At 56.7% G+C, this 16,992-nt stretch overlaps 1 protein-coding gene across 1 annotated transcript; it reads left to right on the top strand.

Annotated features, from left to right (window-relative positions):
* Nucleotides 1–4,848: 4,848 nt before the first annotated feature.
* On the top strand, nt 4,849–15,835 carry WDR81 (WD repeat domain 81). The gene is made up of 10 exons (XM_008147881.3): nt 4,849–8,754; nt 9,468–9,575; nt 9,832–10,022; nt 10,148–10,338; nt 10,595–10,760; nt 10,839–10,998; nt 11,670–12,359; nt 12,957–13,102; nt 13,390–13,569; nt 14,617–15,835. The coding sequence occupies exons 1-10, from the start codon at nt 5,082–5,084 to the stop codon at nt 14,935–14,937; spliced, it is 5,826 nt and encodes a 1,941-aa protein (XP_008146103.2). The 5' UTR covers nt 4,849–5,081; the 3' UTR covers nt 14,938–15,835.
* Nucleotides 15,836–16,992: the final 1,157 nt, after the last annotated feature.

Here is a 16,992-nt window from a genome sequence, read left to right as displayed (position 1 = left end):
CTCAGACCTACTTAGGGAAGCGATTTCAGGTAGAGACCAATGAGGAGGCTGTTCCTTCCCTCGGGAGCCAATCAGGGTTTAGAGGGGCGGGGGATGGGCAAAAACTGAAAGGAACCCAGTGACTTGGCAAAAGCTGCTGAACTGCTTATTAAAAGGGGCGAGTCTGGGACCCACCCCATAGCATCACTCCCCCGCCCTTCCCCCTTCCCAACTGAACCCAAACGTGTAGACGAGGATCCATGACTTTTCCTTGGGCTCCAAATTGGGGGTGAGGTTAACTGAGCTGAAAGGATTTGGCTGGAGTGTGAGATAGTTCCTTCTGTATTAAATACGGTCTCTGCCACGTGATTGCTATGGTTTCTAGGAGCACCACAATTCTGAACTTGTGTTCAGAACATTGTGCCTTTAAGGAAACTTTCTGCCTTCCACCCCAGTAACAGCTGACTGTTGGAAAGTGTGACCTCAGGGGACAAATCAGCTGTTACCACATCCTCCTCCTGGCCTTCCCTACTCCCTCTGATTATTCTCTCCTCCCCCACCACGGGTGGGGAGGGAATGAAGGAGATAGAACCCCAAATATGGGGTACCTGCTTGTATGTTCTTCCCTCTTCCCTCTTTCTCACTGTCACCATCTGCCTCCCTCCTTTCTCCCTTCCCCCCTGCTGGTTAGTTCTTCAGAGGCTCTGAGCTTGGAACCAGAGGTATTTCCTGTCGGCACAGTCAGCTCAGACCCACCCTCCCTGGTCTAGTAAGGGAGGCCAGTATTGGGGAGGCCCAGAATGGAGGCTGGATGGGTGTGGAGGGGGAGGGGGGGGTCCAGGAATGGGTACTGGGGAAAGTCCAGTGAAGCTTCGGACTAAGCCTAGAGGAGTAGAACGGTTGTGGAAAGCAAGCCCCGTGGGTGTCAGAACCCTGCTCCCTGGGCCGGCCAGCTGCCCTTTGCTCCCTGCTCAAGTTGCCCTATTCCTCCCCAGACAGGGACCTGCTAAGTGAATCGCCCTGGCCTTGCTTCTAACTCCACTTCTGTTTTTAGATGCCACCTTGGCTGCTTCAGTTTTTACCCTCTTACCCTCTACAGCAAGGGAGCTAATGTGGCGCTTCCCAGGGCTGCAGGTGGAACAGTACTGGCCCCAGGAACCAGCGGCTTTGGCTGGGAAGCCCCGCAGGAAGACCTAAGTAAATATTTTGCCCCAGCTCTGAGCTGGGAATCAGGGTCACTCCAGGACAAGCTTAGTGTGAAGTCCCAGGAATGACTTGGCAAGGTTGGGAGAAACTGATCAGGGCCTTGGCCAAGCTTGGAAGGAAGAGAAATCTCACCAGCTGACCCATTCCCATTATCCTTAGCATAGAAGTCGAATCCCCTTTCCACCCAAAGGCCCTGTGGTAGGCTAGTCTCTCTTTTGTTCTGCTAAGTCTCCATCCCCTCACCCTCCCACCCTAGGGCAAAAGCACAGGCTTTCAGTCCAGGGTTTCTCAATCTCAGCACTATTGACATTTTGAATTGAATAATTTCTTGCTGTGGGGCTGTACTGTGGGGGCCAGCATCCCTGCCCCACTAGATGCCATTAGCAACACAACTTGACCCTTCCCCATGACAACCAACAGTCTCTTTAGACATTACCAAGTAGTCCCTGGGATTCCGAATTGCCCCCAGTTGAGAACCACTGATTTAGACAAACTTGGATTCAAATTCTAGCTCTTACCAGCCCTGAGCTTGATGAATATACTTAACATATCTGAGCCTCAATGTCCTCATCTACAAAATTGAATGAATAATAAATTCATATCGTAGGGATTAAAGAAGGAAATACCTAGCACAGTACCAGGCTCACTGGCCCACAGTTGGTGCGTTAAACATTAGCTTCCTTCACTTTTCTCCCTGCCGGATCAGCAAAGGCTAACCTCACCGGGCATGGGCTGACTGCCGGGGCAGCTGCAGCTTGCCTTCCTGACTATCCAAGCCATGACCTCCAGGACACTCAATATTGAGGTTGGCAAAGGGGGCTGGCTAATTTGGTCCTAGATTCTCCAAAGTCCAAAGGTGCTTGGGTTGGGATTCAAGGACAATTTGGGAATAGATCTGCTACAAAGCATTATATCTCAAGATGTGGCCTGCAGATTGCCTGCATCAGAATTACCTGGGGTGCTGTTAAAAATTCAGATTCCTGCCCTAGTCGGTTAAGCATATGCCAGGGTTTTGGGCTTGATCCCCAGTAGGGGACGTGCAGGAGACAGCCAATCAATGGTTCTCTCTCATCATGGATGTTTCTATTTCTTTCTCCCTCTCCCTTCCTCTCTGAAATCAATAAAAAAATATTTTTTTAAAATTCAGATTCCAGCCCTGGCCAGTGTTTCTCAGTGGTTAGAGTCCGCACAACAAAGGGTCTCGAGTTTGATTGCTGATCAAGGGCACATACCTGGGTTGCAGGTTGTGCCCCGGTCAGAGCACATGTGGGAGAAACCAGTAGATGTGTCTCTCATGTGGATGTTTCTCCCTCACTCCTTCCCTTCCACTCTCTCTGAAAAGCAATGGAAAAAATATCCTTAGATGAGGATTAACAAAAAATAAAAACAAAAATTCAGATTCCTGGATTTCATCCCAGGCTACTGAATCAGAAGTACATAATAAAGTTTGAAAACCACTGTTTTAGGGCTCAGATTGGGGAAGGTGTCAATGCCCCAGAAATCTTAGTGCACCCAGTGCTCACCATTGCAAGGACTTTCTTGTTAAAGAGAAAGGAAGAATTCTGATTGGATTTCCTCTCTTGGAAATACTTGTTCATTGGCAGCCAAGGTTGATCTGGCCCTGAATGATTCATTAATCCTAACCAGTTCATTAATTCTCTTCTTTGCTCTCACTGTTTTGCAGATTTAGGCTATTACTAGAACAGTAAGATTCATTTTAGAATCTAAGCTACCCCTAAATGTCTTAAATATTCCTTTCTATATTCTGGCATTGAAAAGACATAACTTAAGTGAAAATTTAAAGGAAAATCTTATGGAATGATAAAAAATAAAAAGGAATTCGTAGGTAAGGTTAGTTACACCCAAGGGCATTGTTGCATTGCAAGCCAAAACCACTAGAGGGCAGGGCACACACAGACTTGCAGAAAGAAAAAGTAGTGCCTGTTCAGTCTAGGTAAACTGAGACCAGAGTAAAGACCAGATGGACTTAAGTTTATTGGTACTAAGAAGCAAGTACTACCTCCTGACCATCAAAACCCATCCTCTAGTCTCAAGTTCACAGACCAAAGTTGGGGATGAGAGATTGACAGGAACACCTAATTTCCCAGCTGGAAAAAACAATAGTGCAATGGCCAAGGAGTACATTGGTTTTAGATAGGCCTGGATTTGAATCCTGGCTCTACCACTTCTTCGCTATGTGACCCTGGGCAAGTTACCTAAGGTAGTCATTTTCCTAATCCTAATGAGGATTAAACAAAACAAGGTATGTGAAGTGTTTAGCATGGTGCCTGGATCCTAATCAGTGGTTTTAAGTTATGACCAAGGTCCTAAGACCAAACACTTCAAGGGTTCCAGCTGCCCCTTCAAGAAAGAAGACACAGCAGCCCTGGCTCAGCTGGTTGTAGTGTTGACCTGCACACCAAAAAGGTTTTGGGTTTGATTGCAGGTCAAGGCACATACCTAGTTTTTGGGTTCAATCTCTGGTAGGGAGGCAGCCAATTAATGTTTCCCTCTCATATCCATGTTTATTTCTCTCAATTAAAACGTATCCTCGGGTGAGGATTAAAAAAAAAGAGAGAGAGAGATGGAATCAGATTATAGCAGAGCCATTCCTGTCTCCTCTCTAATTTGGACTTCAGTTTTTCTTAAGTGACCTTAAGGAACCCCCTACACCTCTACACCAACTACTACAGTCACCTTCTAGGGGTGAGGCTCAAAACACAGCCAGTGGTTTCACTGCAGACAATGGCCTTTCTGTCCTGCAAACGAGTCAGAACCAAGACCCCCTGGAGGAGTCATGTAGTAGTGGTGCCAGTAATCTGGTTTTCACTTACTATCCTGTGCTGCACCTCCCCCCACTGTGGTATCTGCAAGGCTCTGCCCCAGCAAGCAAGCTCCTTGGCAGGGCAGAAGCTGATCTCAAACAGGAAGTCTTAGGGAACAGTTCCTCCCAAGAACTCCAGGCCTCTGAGCCTGGGCCACTTCTCTCCCGAAGGTCGCCCGGAATTAAAAAAAAAAAAAAAAGTGGGTGGAGGGGGGCTGGAAGAGGGCTGCCAGTTTGGAGGACTCCAGGGCAGAAAGTCTGTGCACCAGCTTCTGAGTCTCCATTCTGCCACTTGGACAAACCTCTGTGACGGCTCTTGGTTAAAACCTGTAAAATATAAACAGTAATAACCGCCATCCTCCCTAGGTTCTGTGAGGCCAAATGGAATGTTACTGATCACATGTTTTGGAAAATTAAAAGTTCCTTCTTTTGGAAGCCAGTATGGAGGCGATGAAGGGACTTGATATCAAAAGTCGTCAGAAGTCCCTTATCTGTAAAACCGGGAGGGGCGATCAGTCCCCTAAGGGCTGTATCTCTGGAAAAAGGCCTCCCTCCGATCTGTGATCTGTGTTCGGGATGGTGCAGAAGGAAGCAGCGAAGGGAGGGCAGTTCAGCATCCCGCTCCTCTGCACTGTTGGGGCCGATTGGGGCCCCTTTCAGGTCCAGAGGAAGCAAAGCCGCCACCAGCTCTGAGCAGAGCGCTGGGCCGCAGGGGGACGAGGCCCGCGGGGCGGTGGCGCGGGTTGTAGGCGGGGTCCCGCCCGCCCCTTCGAGCCACGTGCGGTTGTTTCCGAGCCGGGGCGATCACGTGAGCCGCATCAGCTGACCCGTCACGGAGGAGCCCGGTGCTGGCACCGCTCTGCGTCCTCCCTGGCGCGCCCGGAGCGCTGGACCCTGCGGAGGGGTAAGAGCGCCCCCGCCCTCCTCTCCTCGGTCCCGGGCCCACCCCAGCCGCCTCCGCCCCAGCCCCGGTCCCTCGTCCATCCCTACTCCGCCCATCTGGCACCCCGGAAGCTGTCGCGAGGAGGGCCGTGGCCTCAACCCCGCGTGGTCCCCAGGCGGCTGGGAGGGGATGGCCCTGGGGATCTGGGGACGGGAAGTCTCTCTTACCTCCGGGGCCGAGGGCTGGTCCCCGCCCCCAAACCCTGACATGGAGGAGCTGCTGCAGAGCGTGGAGAGGGACCTGAACATCGATGCCCGTCAGCTGGCTCCAGCCCCTGGGGGCAAGCACGTGGTGGCCCTGGTGCCCGCGCGCTGGCTGGCCAGCCTCCGCGAGCGCCGTTTGCCCCCGGGGCCCTGCCCCCGGGCAGAGGGCCTGAGCGAAGCGGAAGTCAGGACTCTCCTGCAAAGATCAGTGCAGAGGCTGCCCCCAGGCTGGACGCGAGTAGAGGTGCATGGGCTACGGAAGCGGAGGCTGTCCTACCCGCTGGCTGGTGGCCTGTCCTTTGAGGAGGGTTCCTGCAGCTCCGAGACCCTCAATCGCTTCATGCAGGATGTGGCTGCCCAGAATTATCGCAACCTATGGCGCCATGCATATCATACCTATGGGCAGCCCTATAGTCATAGCCCTGCCCCCTCCACTGTCCCTGCCCTGGACTCAGTAAGACAAGCTCTGCAGAGGGTCTATGGTTGCTCCTTCCTGCCAGTGGGTGAAACTACCCAATGCCCGGCATATGCCAGAGATGGCCCCTGTCCCCCTCGGGGCAGCCCGGCCTGTCCCAGTCTTTTGAGAGCTGAGGCCCTGCTGGAGTCGCCGGAGATGCTGTATGTGGTGCACCCGTATGTGCAGTTCACCCTGCACGATGTGGTCACCTTCAGCCCTGCCAAGCTGACCAACAGCCAAGCCAAGGTGCTCTTCATTCTCTTCCGTGTGCTGAGGGCCATGGATGCCTGTCACCGCCAGGGACTGGCCTGTGGGGCCCTCTCTCTGCATGACATTGCTGTGGATGAGAAACTCTGCAGCGAGCTCCGGCTGGACCTGAGTGCTTATGAGAGACTGGAGGGGGATGAGAGTGAGGAGGCCCCTGTAGCAAGGGACAGGGCAGGCACTGATTGTGGAGAGGAGCGAGGAGGGGGACCTGGGTGTCCCTCCTGCCAGAAGGAACTTCGGTGCCTTGTGCTAGACTGGGTCCATGGCCGCATCAGCAACTTCCACTACCTCATGCAGCTGAATCGATTGGCAGGTCGGCGGCAGGGGGATCCCAACTACCACCCAGTGTTGCCCTGGGTGGTGGACTTCACCACATCCCACGGGCGCTTCCGAGACCTGCGCAAGTCCAAGTTCCGCCTCAACAAGGGGGATAAGCAGCTGGACTTCACGTATGAGATGACGAGGCAGGCGTTCGTAGCGGGTGGTGCAGGTGGCGGGGAGCCACCCCACGTTCCTCATCACATCTCAGATGTGCTCTCTGACATCACATACTATGTGTACAAGGCTCGGCGCACACCCCGGTCGGTGCTTTGTGGACATGTACGGGCTCAATGGGAGCCCAATGAGTACCCTGCCAGCATGGAGCGTATGCAGAACTGGACACCGGACGAGTGTATCCCCGAGTTTTACACCGATCCCTCCATCTTCTGCTCCATTCACCCTGACATGCCTGACCTGGATGTGCCAGCCTGGTGTGGCTCCAGCCAGGAGTTTGTGGCTGCCCACCGGCTGCTGCTGGAGAGCCGTGAGGTGTCCCGGGACCTGCACCACTGGATCGACCTCACCTTTGGCTACAAACTCCAGGGCAAGGACGCTGTAAAGGAGAAGAATGTGTGTCTGCACCTGGTGGATGCCCACACGCACCTGACCAACTATGGTGTGGTGCAGCTTTTTGATCAGCCACACCCCCAGCGCCTGGCTGGGGCTCCTCCCCTTGCCCCTGAGCCGCCCCTCATCCCTAGGCTGTTGTTCCAGACCATCCAAGAGAGCACTGGCCGGGAGGACTTCCCAGGGCAGCTTGCAAATGGAGTGGGCAGGCTGGTTTTGGAGGCTACTCCCTGTGAGGCTGGCTGGGCCAGAGACAGACCTGTGGCAGGGGAAGACGACTTGGAGCAGGCCACGGAAGCTCTCGATTCCATCTCCCTTGCTGGGAAAGCAGGTGACCAGCTGCTTCCCTCCTCTTCCTCTGGTCAAGCTCCCCCAGGCCTCCTGTCTTTTTCAGTGGCCTCAGCCTCTCGACCCGGCCGCAGGAACAAAGCTGTTGGGACAGACCCCGGGGAAGGCGAGGAAGGGAAGATTCTTCTTCCGGAGGGCTTCAATCCCGTGCAGGCGCTGGAGGAGCTAGAGAAACTAGGCAACTTCCTGACCAAAGGTCTAGGGGGCCAGTTGGAGGTGCCTGAGCAGCCCCAGGTTCAGCCGCCTGTGCAGCTGCGGGACCTCTTCCATCGGGACATGCAGGCGCTGGGTGTCCTGTTGGCCGAGATGGTGTTTGCCACCAGGATCCGATCACTGCAGCCCGAGGCGCCTTTGTGGGTACGCTTTGAGGCTGCTCGGGGGCTCTGCACACGCCATCCCAAGGAGATCCCCGTGTCTCTGCAGCCCATGCTGGACATGCTCCTGCAACTGAGTGGACCTGAAGGCCCAGCCATAGCAGGGGATGGCACGCTGGGCCCACTGTTTGAGTACAGACCTGTCTCCCAGGGATTGCCCCCACCGTCCCCGGCCCAGCTCCTCAGCCCCTTCAGCTCTGTGGTTCCCTTCCCTCCATACTTCCCTGCATTGCACAAGTTCATCCTTCTGTACCAGGAGAGGCGCGTGGAGGACGAGGCTCAGGGGCGGGAACTGGTCTTTGCTCTGTGGCAGCAACTGGGTGCAGTGCTGAGTGACATCACCCCTGAGGGCCTGGAGATCCTGCTGCCCTTCGTGCTGTCACTCATGTCCGAGGAGCACACGGCTGTGTATACGGCCTGGTACCTATTTGAACCTGTTGCCAAGGCACTGGGCCCCAAAAATGCTAATAAGTACCTACTGAAGCCTCTCATTGGTGCCTACGAGAGCCCCTGCCGGCTCCACGGCCGCTTCTACCTATACACGGACTGCTTCGTGGCCCAGCTGATCGTGCGGCTGGGCCTGCAGGCCTTTCTTGTCCACCTACTGCCCCATGTCCTGCAGGTGCTGGCCGGTGTGGAGGCCTCCCAGGAAGAGAGCAAGGGCCTGGCGGGGGCTGCCGAGGATGAGGAAAGCGGGCTCCCAGGGGCCAGGCCCAGCTCCTGTGCCTTTGGGGAGGAGATTCCGATGGACGGGGAGCCTGCTGCTTCGTCAGGTCTGGGGCTCCCAGATTATACGTCTGGCGTCAGCTTCCACGACCAGGCGGACCTCTCTGAGACAGAGGACTTCCAAGCGGGGCTGTATGTGTCTGAGTCCCCACAGTCCCAGGAGGCTGAGGCTGTGAGCCTGGGCCAGCTGAGTGACAAGAGCAGCACCAGTGAGACCTCCCTGGGCGAGGAGCCGGCTGCAGATGAAGGGGGAGCCCCTGTGGACAAGAGCAGCCTCAGGTCAGGTGACAGCAGTCAGGACTTAAAGCAAAGTGAAGGCTCCGAGGAGGAGGAGGAGGAAGAGGAAGGCTGTGTGGTGTTGGAGGAGGGGGAGGAAGAGGTGGAGCAAGATGAAGTCACTGGGGCATCTGAGCTCACTCTCTCCAACACCGTGCTGTCCATGGACACGGATGTGGCTGCTGGTGGTGGGGCAGATGGGGAGGAAGAAGAGGAGCCGCTGACTGAGCGGTCGGAGGGCCAAGAACAGAAGATCCTTCTTGGTGAGTACTGGGGCCTGAGTGTGTAGGTCAGTTCCCTGGTTTGCACTGAACATTTGTAGAGCATGTATTCTGTGCCAAGCAGTGGATGGAGCAGGTCTACACACAGCATAGATGTGGGCCTGTCCTCCTGGAGCTCACACCCAGAGAGGAGATGCCACGTTAAAGACAGTCTTAAGCCCAAGTTAGGGTAGCGCTATAAAGAATACAGCTGGGTGCTACGAGGGAATATAAATGGGGCTTAGATCTAGTTTTCAGGGGTCAGAGAAGACTTTCTGAAAGTAGGGCCAGTTGGGGTTCAATGAGTAGGAAGTAGCTAGGGAAAAGTATCAGGGTCTGCCGTGGGAAGAGCATTCCATGCAGAGGGAATAGCATGTGGAGAGCTCAGAGGCTGTCACGGTTCTATTAAAAATCAGTGAAAGGCCAGTGTGACTCAACTGAGGGAGTGGAGGGCAGAGGAGGGAGCAGAGATCAGACAGGGAGGTAGCCAGGGTGTCACTAATGAACTGGAGAAGAGTCACCGAAAGGATAACCTGGAGCAGCCCTCAGGCCAGAGTCCCGTCGGCCACCTCTGCACTGCAGTGGTGGTGTGGGGCGACCAGGCCCAGGCCGGGCTTCTTGGCAGATTTGTAGCCAGAGATGGCTAGGTGGGTGCCATGGGGTGGAGTGGTGAGCCACCATTATCTGGCGAGCTCAGGGTCTGCTCCTCCCTGCAGATACTGCCTGCAAGATGGTCCGCTGGCTGTCCGCCAAGCTTGGCCCCACGGTGGCCTCCCGCCACGTGGCCCGCAACCTGCTCCGCCTGCTGACATCGTGTTACGTTGGTAAGACCTGTGGTCAGTGCTGGAGATGAAACGTCCCCCAGGCCCTCTGTCCATCTCCAGCCCCCTCTAGGCGATCCTCCCCACTCCCACTGCAGACCACCTCCTGGGTCCCGGGTCCCATTCTGTAAGCTTCCTTCCTTAGGGCATGGGGCAGACCCCAGGCTAGAGTGAGTGGGAGCGGCTACCACAGACCCTGGAAGGCCGACTGCCCTCCTGCCCTCTGCCAGCACTCAAGCCTCTGGCCTTTCCTTGGCAGGGTCCACTCGGCAGCAGTTCGCGGTGAGCAGTGGCGAGAGCCCCCCGCTGGGTGCCGGCAACATCTACCAGAAGAGACCGGTCTTGGGCGATATAGTGTCGGGGCCTGTGCTCAGCTGCCTCCTCCACATCGCCCATCTGTATGGGGAGCCCGTCCTCACCTACCAGTACCTGCCCTACATCAGCTACCTGGTCGGTGTCCGATTCGGCAGGCTGGGGGCTGAGGGGCTGAGGAGCCCGAGGGCTGACCTGGGATCTTTGGGGGGTCTCCGGGGATCTGTGGGGCAGCCTGGCCCTCATCGACTCTGTGTCCCTAGGTGGCCCCAGGTAGCTCCTCAAGCCCCAGTCGACTGAACAGCCGTAAGGAGGCTGGGCTGCTGGCAGCGGTGACTCTGACCCAGAAGATCATTGTGTACCTCTCAGACACCACCCTCATGGACATCCTGCCCCGTATCAGCCACGAGGTCTTGCTGCCCGTGCTCAGCTTCCTTACTTCCCTCGTCACAGGGTAGGCCCCTGCCCCATCCTGTGGGAGGAGCAGCCCAGCTGAGGGGCCAAGGGGGTGGGGACTGGGAAGCTTGGGAGAGAGTCACTGGTTCTGATCCCAGCTGTGTGACCCTGAGCAAGCCACACCTTTCTATGCCTCAGTTTCCTCTTCTGGCTTGGACCGGTTGGTCTCGTAGCACCTTTCACTTCCAGCTTTTGATAGATTCTGGGCAAGTCCCACCGTGTGGGGAGCTGGAGCTTAATAAAGCTCTTTCCAGGTTCCCAAGTGGAGCCCAGGCCCGGACTGTCCTGTGTCTGAAAACCATCAGCCTCATCGCCCTCATCTGCCTTCGCATCGGACAGGAGATGGTCCAGCAGCACCTGAGCGAGCCCGTGGCCACCTTCTTTCAAGTCTTCTCTCAGCTGCATGAGCTGCGGCACCAGGTGGGCAGACCTACCTGGCTGGGGTGAGCTGGGCAGGGGCCGTGGACTCGGCTGACTCCCTGGGCTTCCTTCCCCCAGGATCTGGATCCCGTGGGCCACAGTGAGGGCCAGCTGCCAGAGGTGGCCTTCTCTGACGGGCAGCAGCGGCTGGTGGACCCCGCCCTGCTGGATGAGCTGCAGAAGGTGTTCACCTTGGAGATGGCGTACACCATCTACGTGCCTTTCTCCTGCCTGTTGGGTACTGCCCCTCCCCTTTCCTCACACAGCCTCTGTGGCTGTCTTTTTCCCTGGGAGGCCCCCATGCTCCCTTGCCCTCAGAGTCAGTAGTGGGTGTTAAGCACAGTTTTCTGGGCCAGAGCAAAAGAATTTGGCCTCAGACTTCAAGTCTCAATGTGACATGATAACAGGGACTGAGCGTTAGCCAGCAAGGAGGCACAGGAGTGGCCTAGCGTCTCCCCGGGGAAGGTGGGGGAATCCGGGTGACGCCCTGATGTCTCTGGGAGCTGCCTGAGAGGAATGAGCAGCCCACCGTTTACTTAGGTTCCCGCCCGGTACAGGCCGGACACTCCTGAGTGCCAACAGGTGTCGTCTCCCTGAATAGGATGAACAGCCCTGCGGTCAGATACGTTGTCATCCCTCCACTAAAATCTAAGCTCTGGGCGGGAGAGCATGACCTGTCCTGTTTGTTCTATTTCTGTGCCCAGCACGTAGAGAAGATGCTCGCGTGTACGTAGTGAACGAATGAGTCCCCATTTTCCTGGGGAGCAAATTGAGGCTCAGAAATGAAGGTTCACTTGCTTAGAGTTGCTCAGCCAGTACCTGCCCTGTCCTCTCTGGTTCCCAAGCCCTCGGCTGGGTGGTGGCAGCCACCTGTTCTCTAACCTTAGGACCACTTCTACTTCCATCCAGGTGACATCATCCAGAAAATCATTCCTAACCATGAGCTGGTGGGGGAGCTGGCGGGGCTGTATTTGGAGAGCATCAGCCCGAGCAGCCGCAGCCCTGCCAGTGTGGAGCCCACTGTGCCCAACGCCGGCCTTGAGTCAGACCCCCAAGGTGGGGGCCGCTCCCAGGATGACGGCCACTCGGGGACCTTTGGGAGTGTCCTAGTCGGGAACCGCATCCAGATCCCTGACGACTCGCAGCCGGAGAGCTCCGGCCCGCTGGGCTTTATCTCCGGGATGGGCAGTGGGGGCCTCGGCAGCGAAAGCGAAGACAATGCACTGAAGCGGGAGCTGCCGCGGAGTGCCCACGGGCTGAGCGGGAACTGGCTGGCATACTGGCAGTACGAGATTGGCGTGAGCCAGCAGGATGCCCACTTTCACTTCCACCAGATCCGCCTGCAGAGCTTCCCGGGCCACTCGGGGGCTGTCAAGTGCGTGGCCCCCCTGAGCAGTGAGGACTTCTTCCTGAGTGGCAGCAAGGACCGCACCGTGCGCCTCTGGCCACTCTACAACTACGGGGACGGCACCAGCGAGACAGCCCCACGCCTCGTCTATGCCCAGCACCGCAAGAGCGTCTTCTTCGTGGGCCAGCTGGAGGCCCCGCAGTATGTGGTGAGCTGTGATGGGGCTGTGCACATCTTCGACCCCTTCACAGGTGAGCGGGCCCAGGTGAGGTCTGTTCTGTTGGCCGTCACTCTGTCCTCTGGGAGGCCTCTGGAATGGGGCCCAAGGGTGGAGTGGTTGGAGTGTGGTGGTGTGTGTTTTGGGTGACCCCATGAAGCCACACAGAGGAGCAGTTAGGACTTAGAATCCGTTAGATCGCAGTTTGAATCGGCCCTGGCCACTTACTTGCTGAGTGGTCTTTACTGCTGGGAGCATCCGTTTTTCCATCTGTGAAATGGGAATCAGAACAAATGGTTTAGCTTAACATAGGGGTTTGGCTTAAAATGTAGCATTAGTATATGTTTGGTAAATGGTGGCTCGATTATATTTTGGCATCAGTGGAGGGAGAAATAAAGTTAAAAGGGGGGTCGGAGTAGCACTGAGGTCGACAGAGGGAGGTAGCATTCATCATTGCCTTGGGGATGGGAGTCTGGGCTGGCCATGAAAGCAGGAAGGCGGGAAGGTCAGGAAGCATCTAGTATTTTCTGGGATCCCTGGGGATATGGGAGGCAGGCATGGGGTTGGTCGGGAAGATAGGCTCTTCCATCAGCTGCTGGAACCCCAGATCCACTGCACGCTTCCTTTCCAGGGAAGACCCTTCGCATGGTGGAGCCGTCGGACAGCCGGGTCCCACTGACCGCTGTGGCTGTCATGCCTGCTCCCCACAGCAGCGTCACCATGGCCAGCTCTGACTCGACCCTGCGCTTTGTGGACTGCAGGAAGCCTGGCCTGCAGGTCAGGGATGTCCAGTTGCCTGAGCCCGGGCCTGGGTGACTTCTGGCGGCAGGGAGAGATCCCCAAGGGAGAAGGCCAGGGCGTAGTTTCTCTTTGGAGACAGATCACCTACAGCAGCAAACCCTGGGGGGTGGGACTCTGAAGGGGGAGCTCTCTCCTTGAATGGGGGGACAGAGGCTCAGGCTTCCCAGTTGTGTGGGCTTAGGGCTGAGCAGGACCTCCGGGAGAGTGGCTTGGAGCAGGCAGAGCCGGCAGTGGCACCTCAGCTTGTCTTCCTCTGCCTGCAGCATGAGTTCCGCCTGGGCGGCGGGCTGAACCCTGGGCTGGTCCGCTCCCTGGCTGTGAGTCCCAGTGGCCGCAGCGTCGTGGCCGGCTTCTCCTCGGGCTTTATGGTGCTCCTGGACACCCGCACAGGCCTGGTTCTGCGTGGCTGGCCTGCCCACGAAGGGGACATCCTGCAGATCAAGGTGACAGACCAGGGCCCCTTCCCCACCTCACTGCCCCGGGTCCCCACCTCTGTGTAGGGCCCACCCAGGACAGGCTCAAGCTGATCTTCCTGATACCTGCCCAAGGCCAGGTGTAAGGGAGCATCAGGAGCCAGCTTCCCTGCGGGGCCTTGGCAGGAGGCAGGCCACGGGGGCGGGCACTGCAGGCCGAGCTGACCCTGCTGCTCCCTGGAGATGTTCTAATGAGTAACCCTTGTCCATATTTGTCTTGCTTGGAGGATCAGGGGTCGGGTCCTGTCCGTGACCCAATTCAGGTTAAATAAAGCTCAGCTGGGAGGCTGTTTACTGCCCCCAGACCACTGAGCAGAGTCCATGCCCCCGCTGGGCTGCTCTGGTGGGGGCAGGGGCAGACTGGGCATGGGGATCCTGCCCCCATCCCATTCTCGATCACGAACCTCAGGGAGGCACGTTGTGTGTGTGTGGGGGCGGGGAGGCGGGGAGGCACAGGGCTATAGTGGGAGGATTTTTCCTGGCAGCTGGGATTCCCTCCCCATCCTAAGTGGAGGCCAGGCCAGGGCACATGCACTGACACTGCTGGGGACCAGCTGCCCGGGCTCCCTTCAGACCCTCCTACCCCCCGCCCCAGGGGACCCTAGGCAGCAGATGCCTCTAAATTCTGACTTTCTAATCCTGACTTTCCAGGAGGGCTCTGGGGTCAGCCTGGTGTTAATCCTGGCTCTGTGACCTTGGTATGATGAGTTAACTTTCCTGAGCCTCCGTTTTTCTCTGTAAAATGGGAGCAATGACAGCATTTACCGCACAGAGTTGTTACCGAGATTAAATGTGGTAATGCGGCATGCCTAACACAATGCCTAAGCATAGTAAGTGCTCAAACTATAGTGGTGACTAGGCTAACGATGCTGTAATGTATTCATATTAATTAACATGAACATAATGTGGGAAGATGGCAGGCTGTCAGCCGCTCAGAACATCCTGTCTTCCTGGGAGAGATGGTGGGAGGAAGTGGGAAGACCCAGGCCCTGCTGAGGCTCTCCTCTCCCTGAGCAGGCCGTGGAGGGCAGCGTCCTGGTCAGCTCCTCCTCCGACCATTCCTTGACCGTCTGGAAGGAGCTGGAGCAGAAGCCCACCCACCACTACAAGTCAGCATCTGACCCTATCCACACCTTCGACCTGTACGGCAGCGAGGTGATCACCGGCACCGTGGCCAACAAGATTGGTGTCTGCTCCCTGCTTGAGCCGCCCTCCCAGGCCACCACCAAGCTCAGCTCAGAGAACTTCCGTGGCACACTCACCAGCCTGGCCTTGCTGCCCACCAAGCGCCACCTCCTGCTGGGCTCGGACAATGGGGTCATCCGCCTCCTGGCATAGGCTGATGTGGGAGCTGGCCAGGCCTGGGTAGGCAGATATCCTCCGGGAGCCCACCCCCTCACCCTTGTTTCCCCCTCCATGCAAGCCTCTGGCCCCGTGCCCAGTGTAGCCCTGTGGCCTGCCAGCTAGGGCAGAGTGGGAGTCTGGGCTCCTGAACCCCCAGAGCCACCAGGGTTGTCAGGGGTCTCAGTCATGACTTGGGGAGACTGCTCCTGGCCAGCAGGAAGCAAGAGAAGGAGCTGGGGAAGCATCGCTGCCCCTCTTCACCCCAGCTCTGCCCTCTGCATCCACATGGGGACAGGGGTGCTCAGGAAGAGGAAGTGAGACCAGCCCTGCCCACCTACTTTCCAGCCAAGGCCCCCCACTTCCTGCTGGGCTCTCAGCCCCTGTCCCCCAAGCACAGAGAAGCTGCCCCAGTCCAGCACCCCATGGTACTTGGGCTCCAGCCTCTCTGGTCCAGGAATGAAGGGCCTTGGGCTGGGGTTTAAGTATCCACGCAGCCAGGCCCTGCCCAGCGTGGGACCCGTAGGACAAGATAGAGGTCAGGACCAGGGCAAAGAAGATGGACTGGGCCAGCTGGTGCCTGCCAGGAGTGGCCCCAAGCCTTGCCTGCTTACCCCTAACCACAGACAGTGTTTGTGCCTTGAACTGAGGAGGCAGCCTCTGAGCTCAGAACCCCTGCGAGGGGGTGAGATGGGGGTCCAAGACCCTGAAAGAAGGGCCAAGAAGAATTTCATCTGTGCATCTAGGTCTCTCCCAGGGAACAAGAAGATCCTGGGGTCCCCGGGTCCTCCCGTTGTGGAGCAGAGATGAGGTCTGGGACTGGGCCCCTGCTGCCTCCTCACTATTCGCAATAGATGTAAATATGACCAATAAATCCTTTGGAAGCGCCTTGGAACTGAGTGAGGCTTTTCTTGACGGTGGTGTCAGGTGGGGGAAAGTTGAGATCCCACCGCTTGCAGGTCAGTGAGGAGAGGGCGAGGAGTAGGGCAGAAGGTGGCCATTGTTCTTCTTTATTTTATTTTTTTTTTAAACATTTATAAGATTTAGCCTTTTTTAAAAAATATATATATTTTTTTATAAAGTATTTTTTAAAAAATATTTTTTATTGATTTTTTACAGAGAGGAAGGGAGAGGGATAGAGAGCTAGAAACATCGATGAGAGAGAAACATCAATCAGCTGCCTCCTGCACACCCTGCACCGGGGATGTGCCCGCAACCAATGTACATGCCCTTGACCAGAATCGAACCCGGGACCCTTCAGTCCGCAGACCGACGCTCTATCCACTGAGCCAAACCGGTTTCGACTGGCCATTGTTCTTCAGGTGGCACAGGGAATAGGGCTTCTGCTTCTTGCATCCCCACGCCAGGTTCCAGAGCCCTCCCCCTTGGCCAGGTAAGCAGGCATTGCTCCTAGTGAGGTAGGGTGCTGAGAGAGGCTGCATCCCTCAGCATCTCGTTCCATCCCCTGCCTTCTGACCCAGGCTGAAGGCAGCCAATCAGGATCCTGGGCATGTAAGAGTAGGAATGGGCATCCTATCCTGGGTTCCCTCCATATGCTCCTGCAGCTTCCCCTTCCCTCCCCTTGGGATGGGAGGCAGTTGTGGGGAGAGGAAAGGAAGTGGGGACCTGGATGGAACAGCCCAGCTCTGTGTCCTCGGGCAGGTTACATAGCCTCTCTGAGCCTGACGAAAGCAGGGATGATCCTCCACCTAATGGGGTCTCTGGAAGGCTCCTGTCCTTCCTGGATCTGCTCTCTGGATGAGGATAGCCTCCTCCACTGTCTCCTGAACCTCCTTTCTCCAGGCTCAGGTGGGACCCAAATCTGTGTGGTTCCAGGTGGCTGTCTCAGGACTAGATGCCCTGGTGGGAAAGGGGCTTCCGGCCCCAATATCAATGTTTAATCGGATATGCAGGTCAATATTTACCAGAGGAGAAAGCAATCTGCACAGGGGTTGGCTGAGAGCAAAGGTCCTGGTGGGAGGGGAGGGCTCGGCGGGGCTGGCTGGAGCCGGAGCAGAGCGTGGGGAGCACCCAAGTATCCCAGAGGGACAT

The sequence above is a fragment of the Eptesicus fuscus genome, chromosome 20 (assembly GCF_027574615.1).
Source record: "Eptesicus fuscus isolate TK198812 chromosome 20, DD_ASM_mEF_20220401, whole genome shotgun sequence".
NCBI lineage: Eukaryota > Metazoa > Chordata > Mammalia > Chiroptera > Vespertilionidae > Eptesicus > Eptesicus fuscus.
This window is presented reverse-complemented; position numbering and strand designations above follow the sequence as displayed.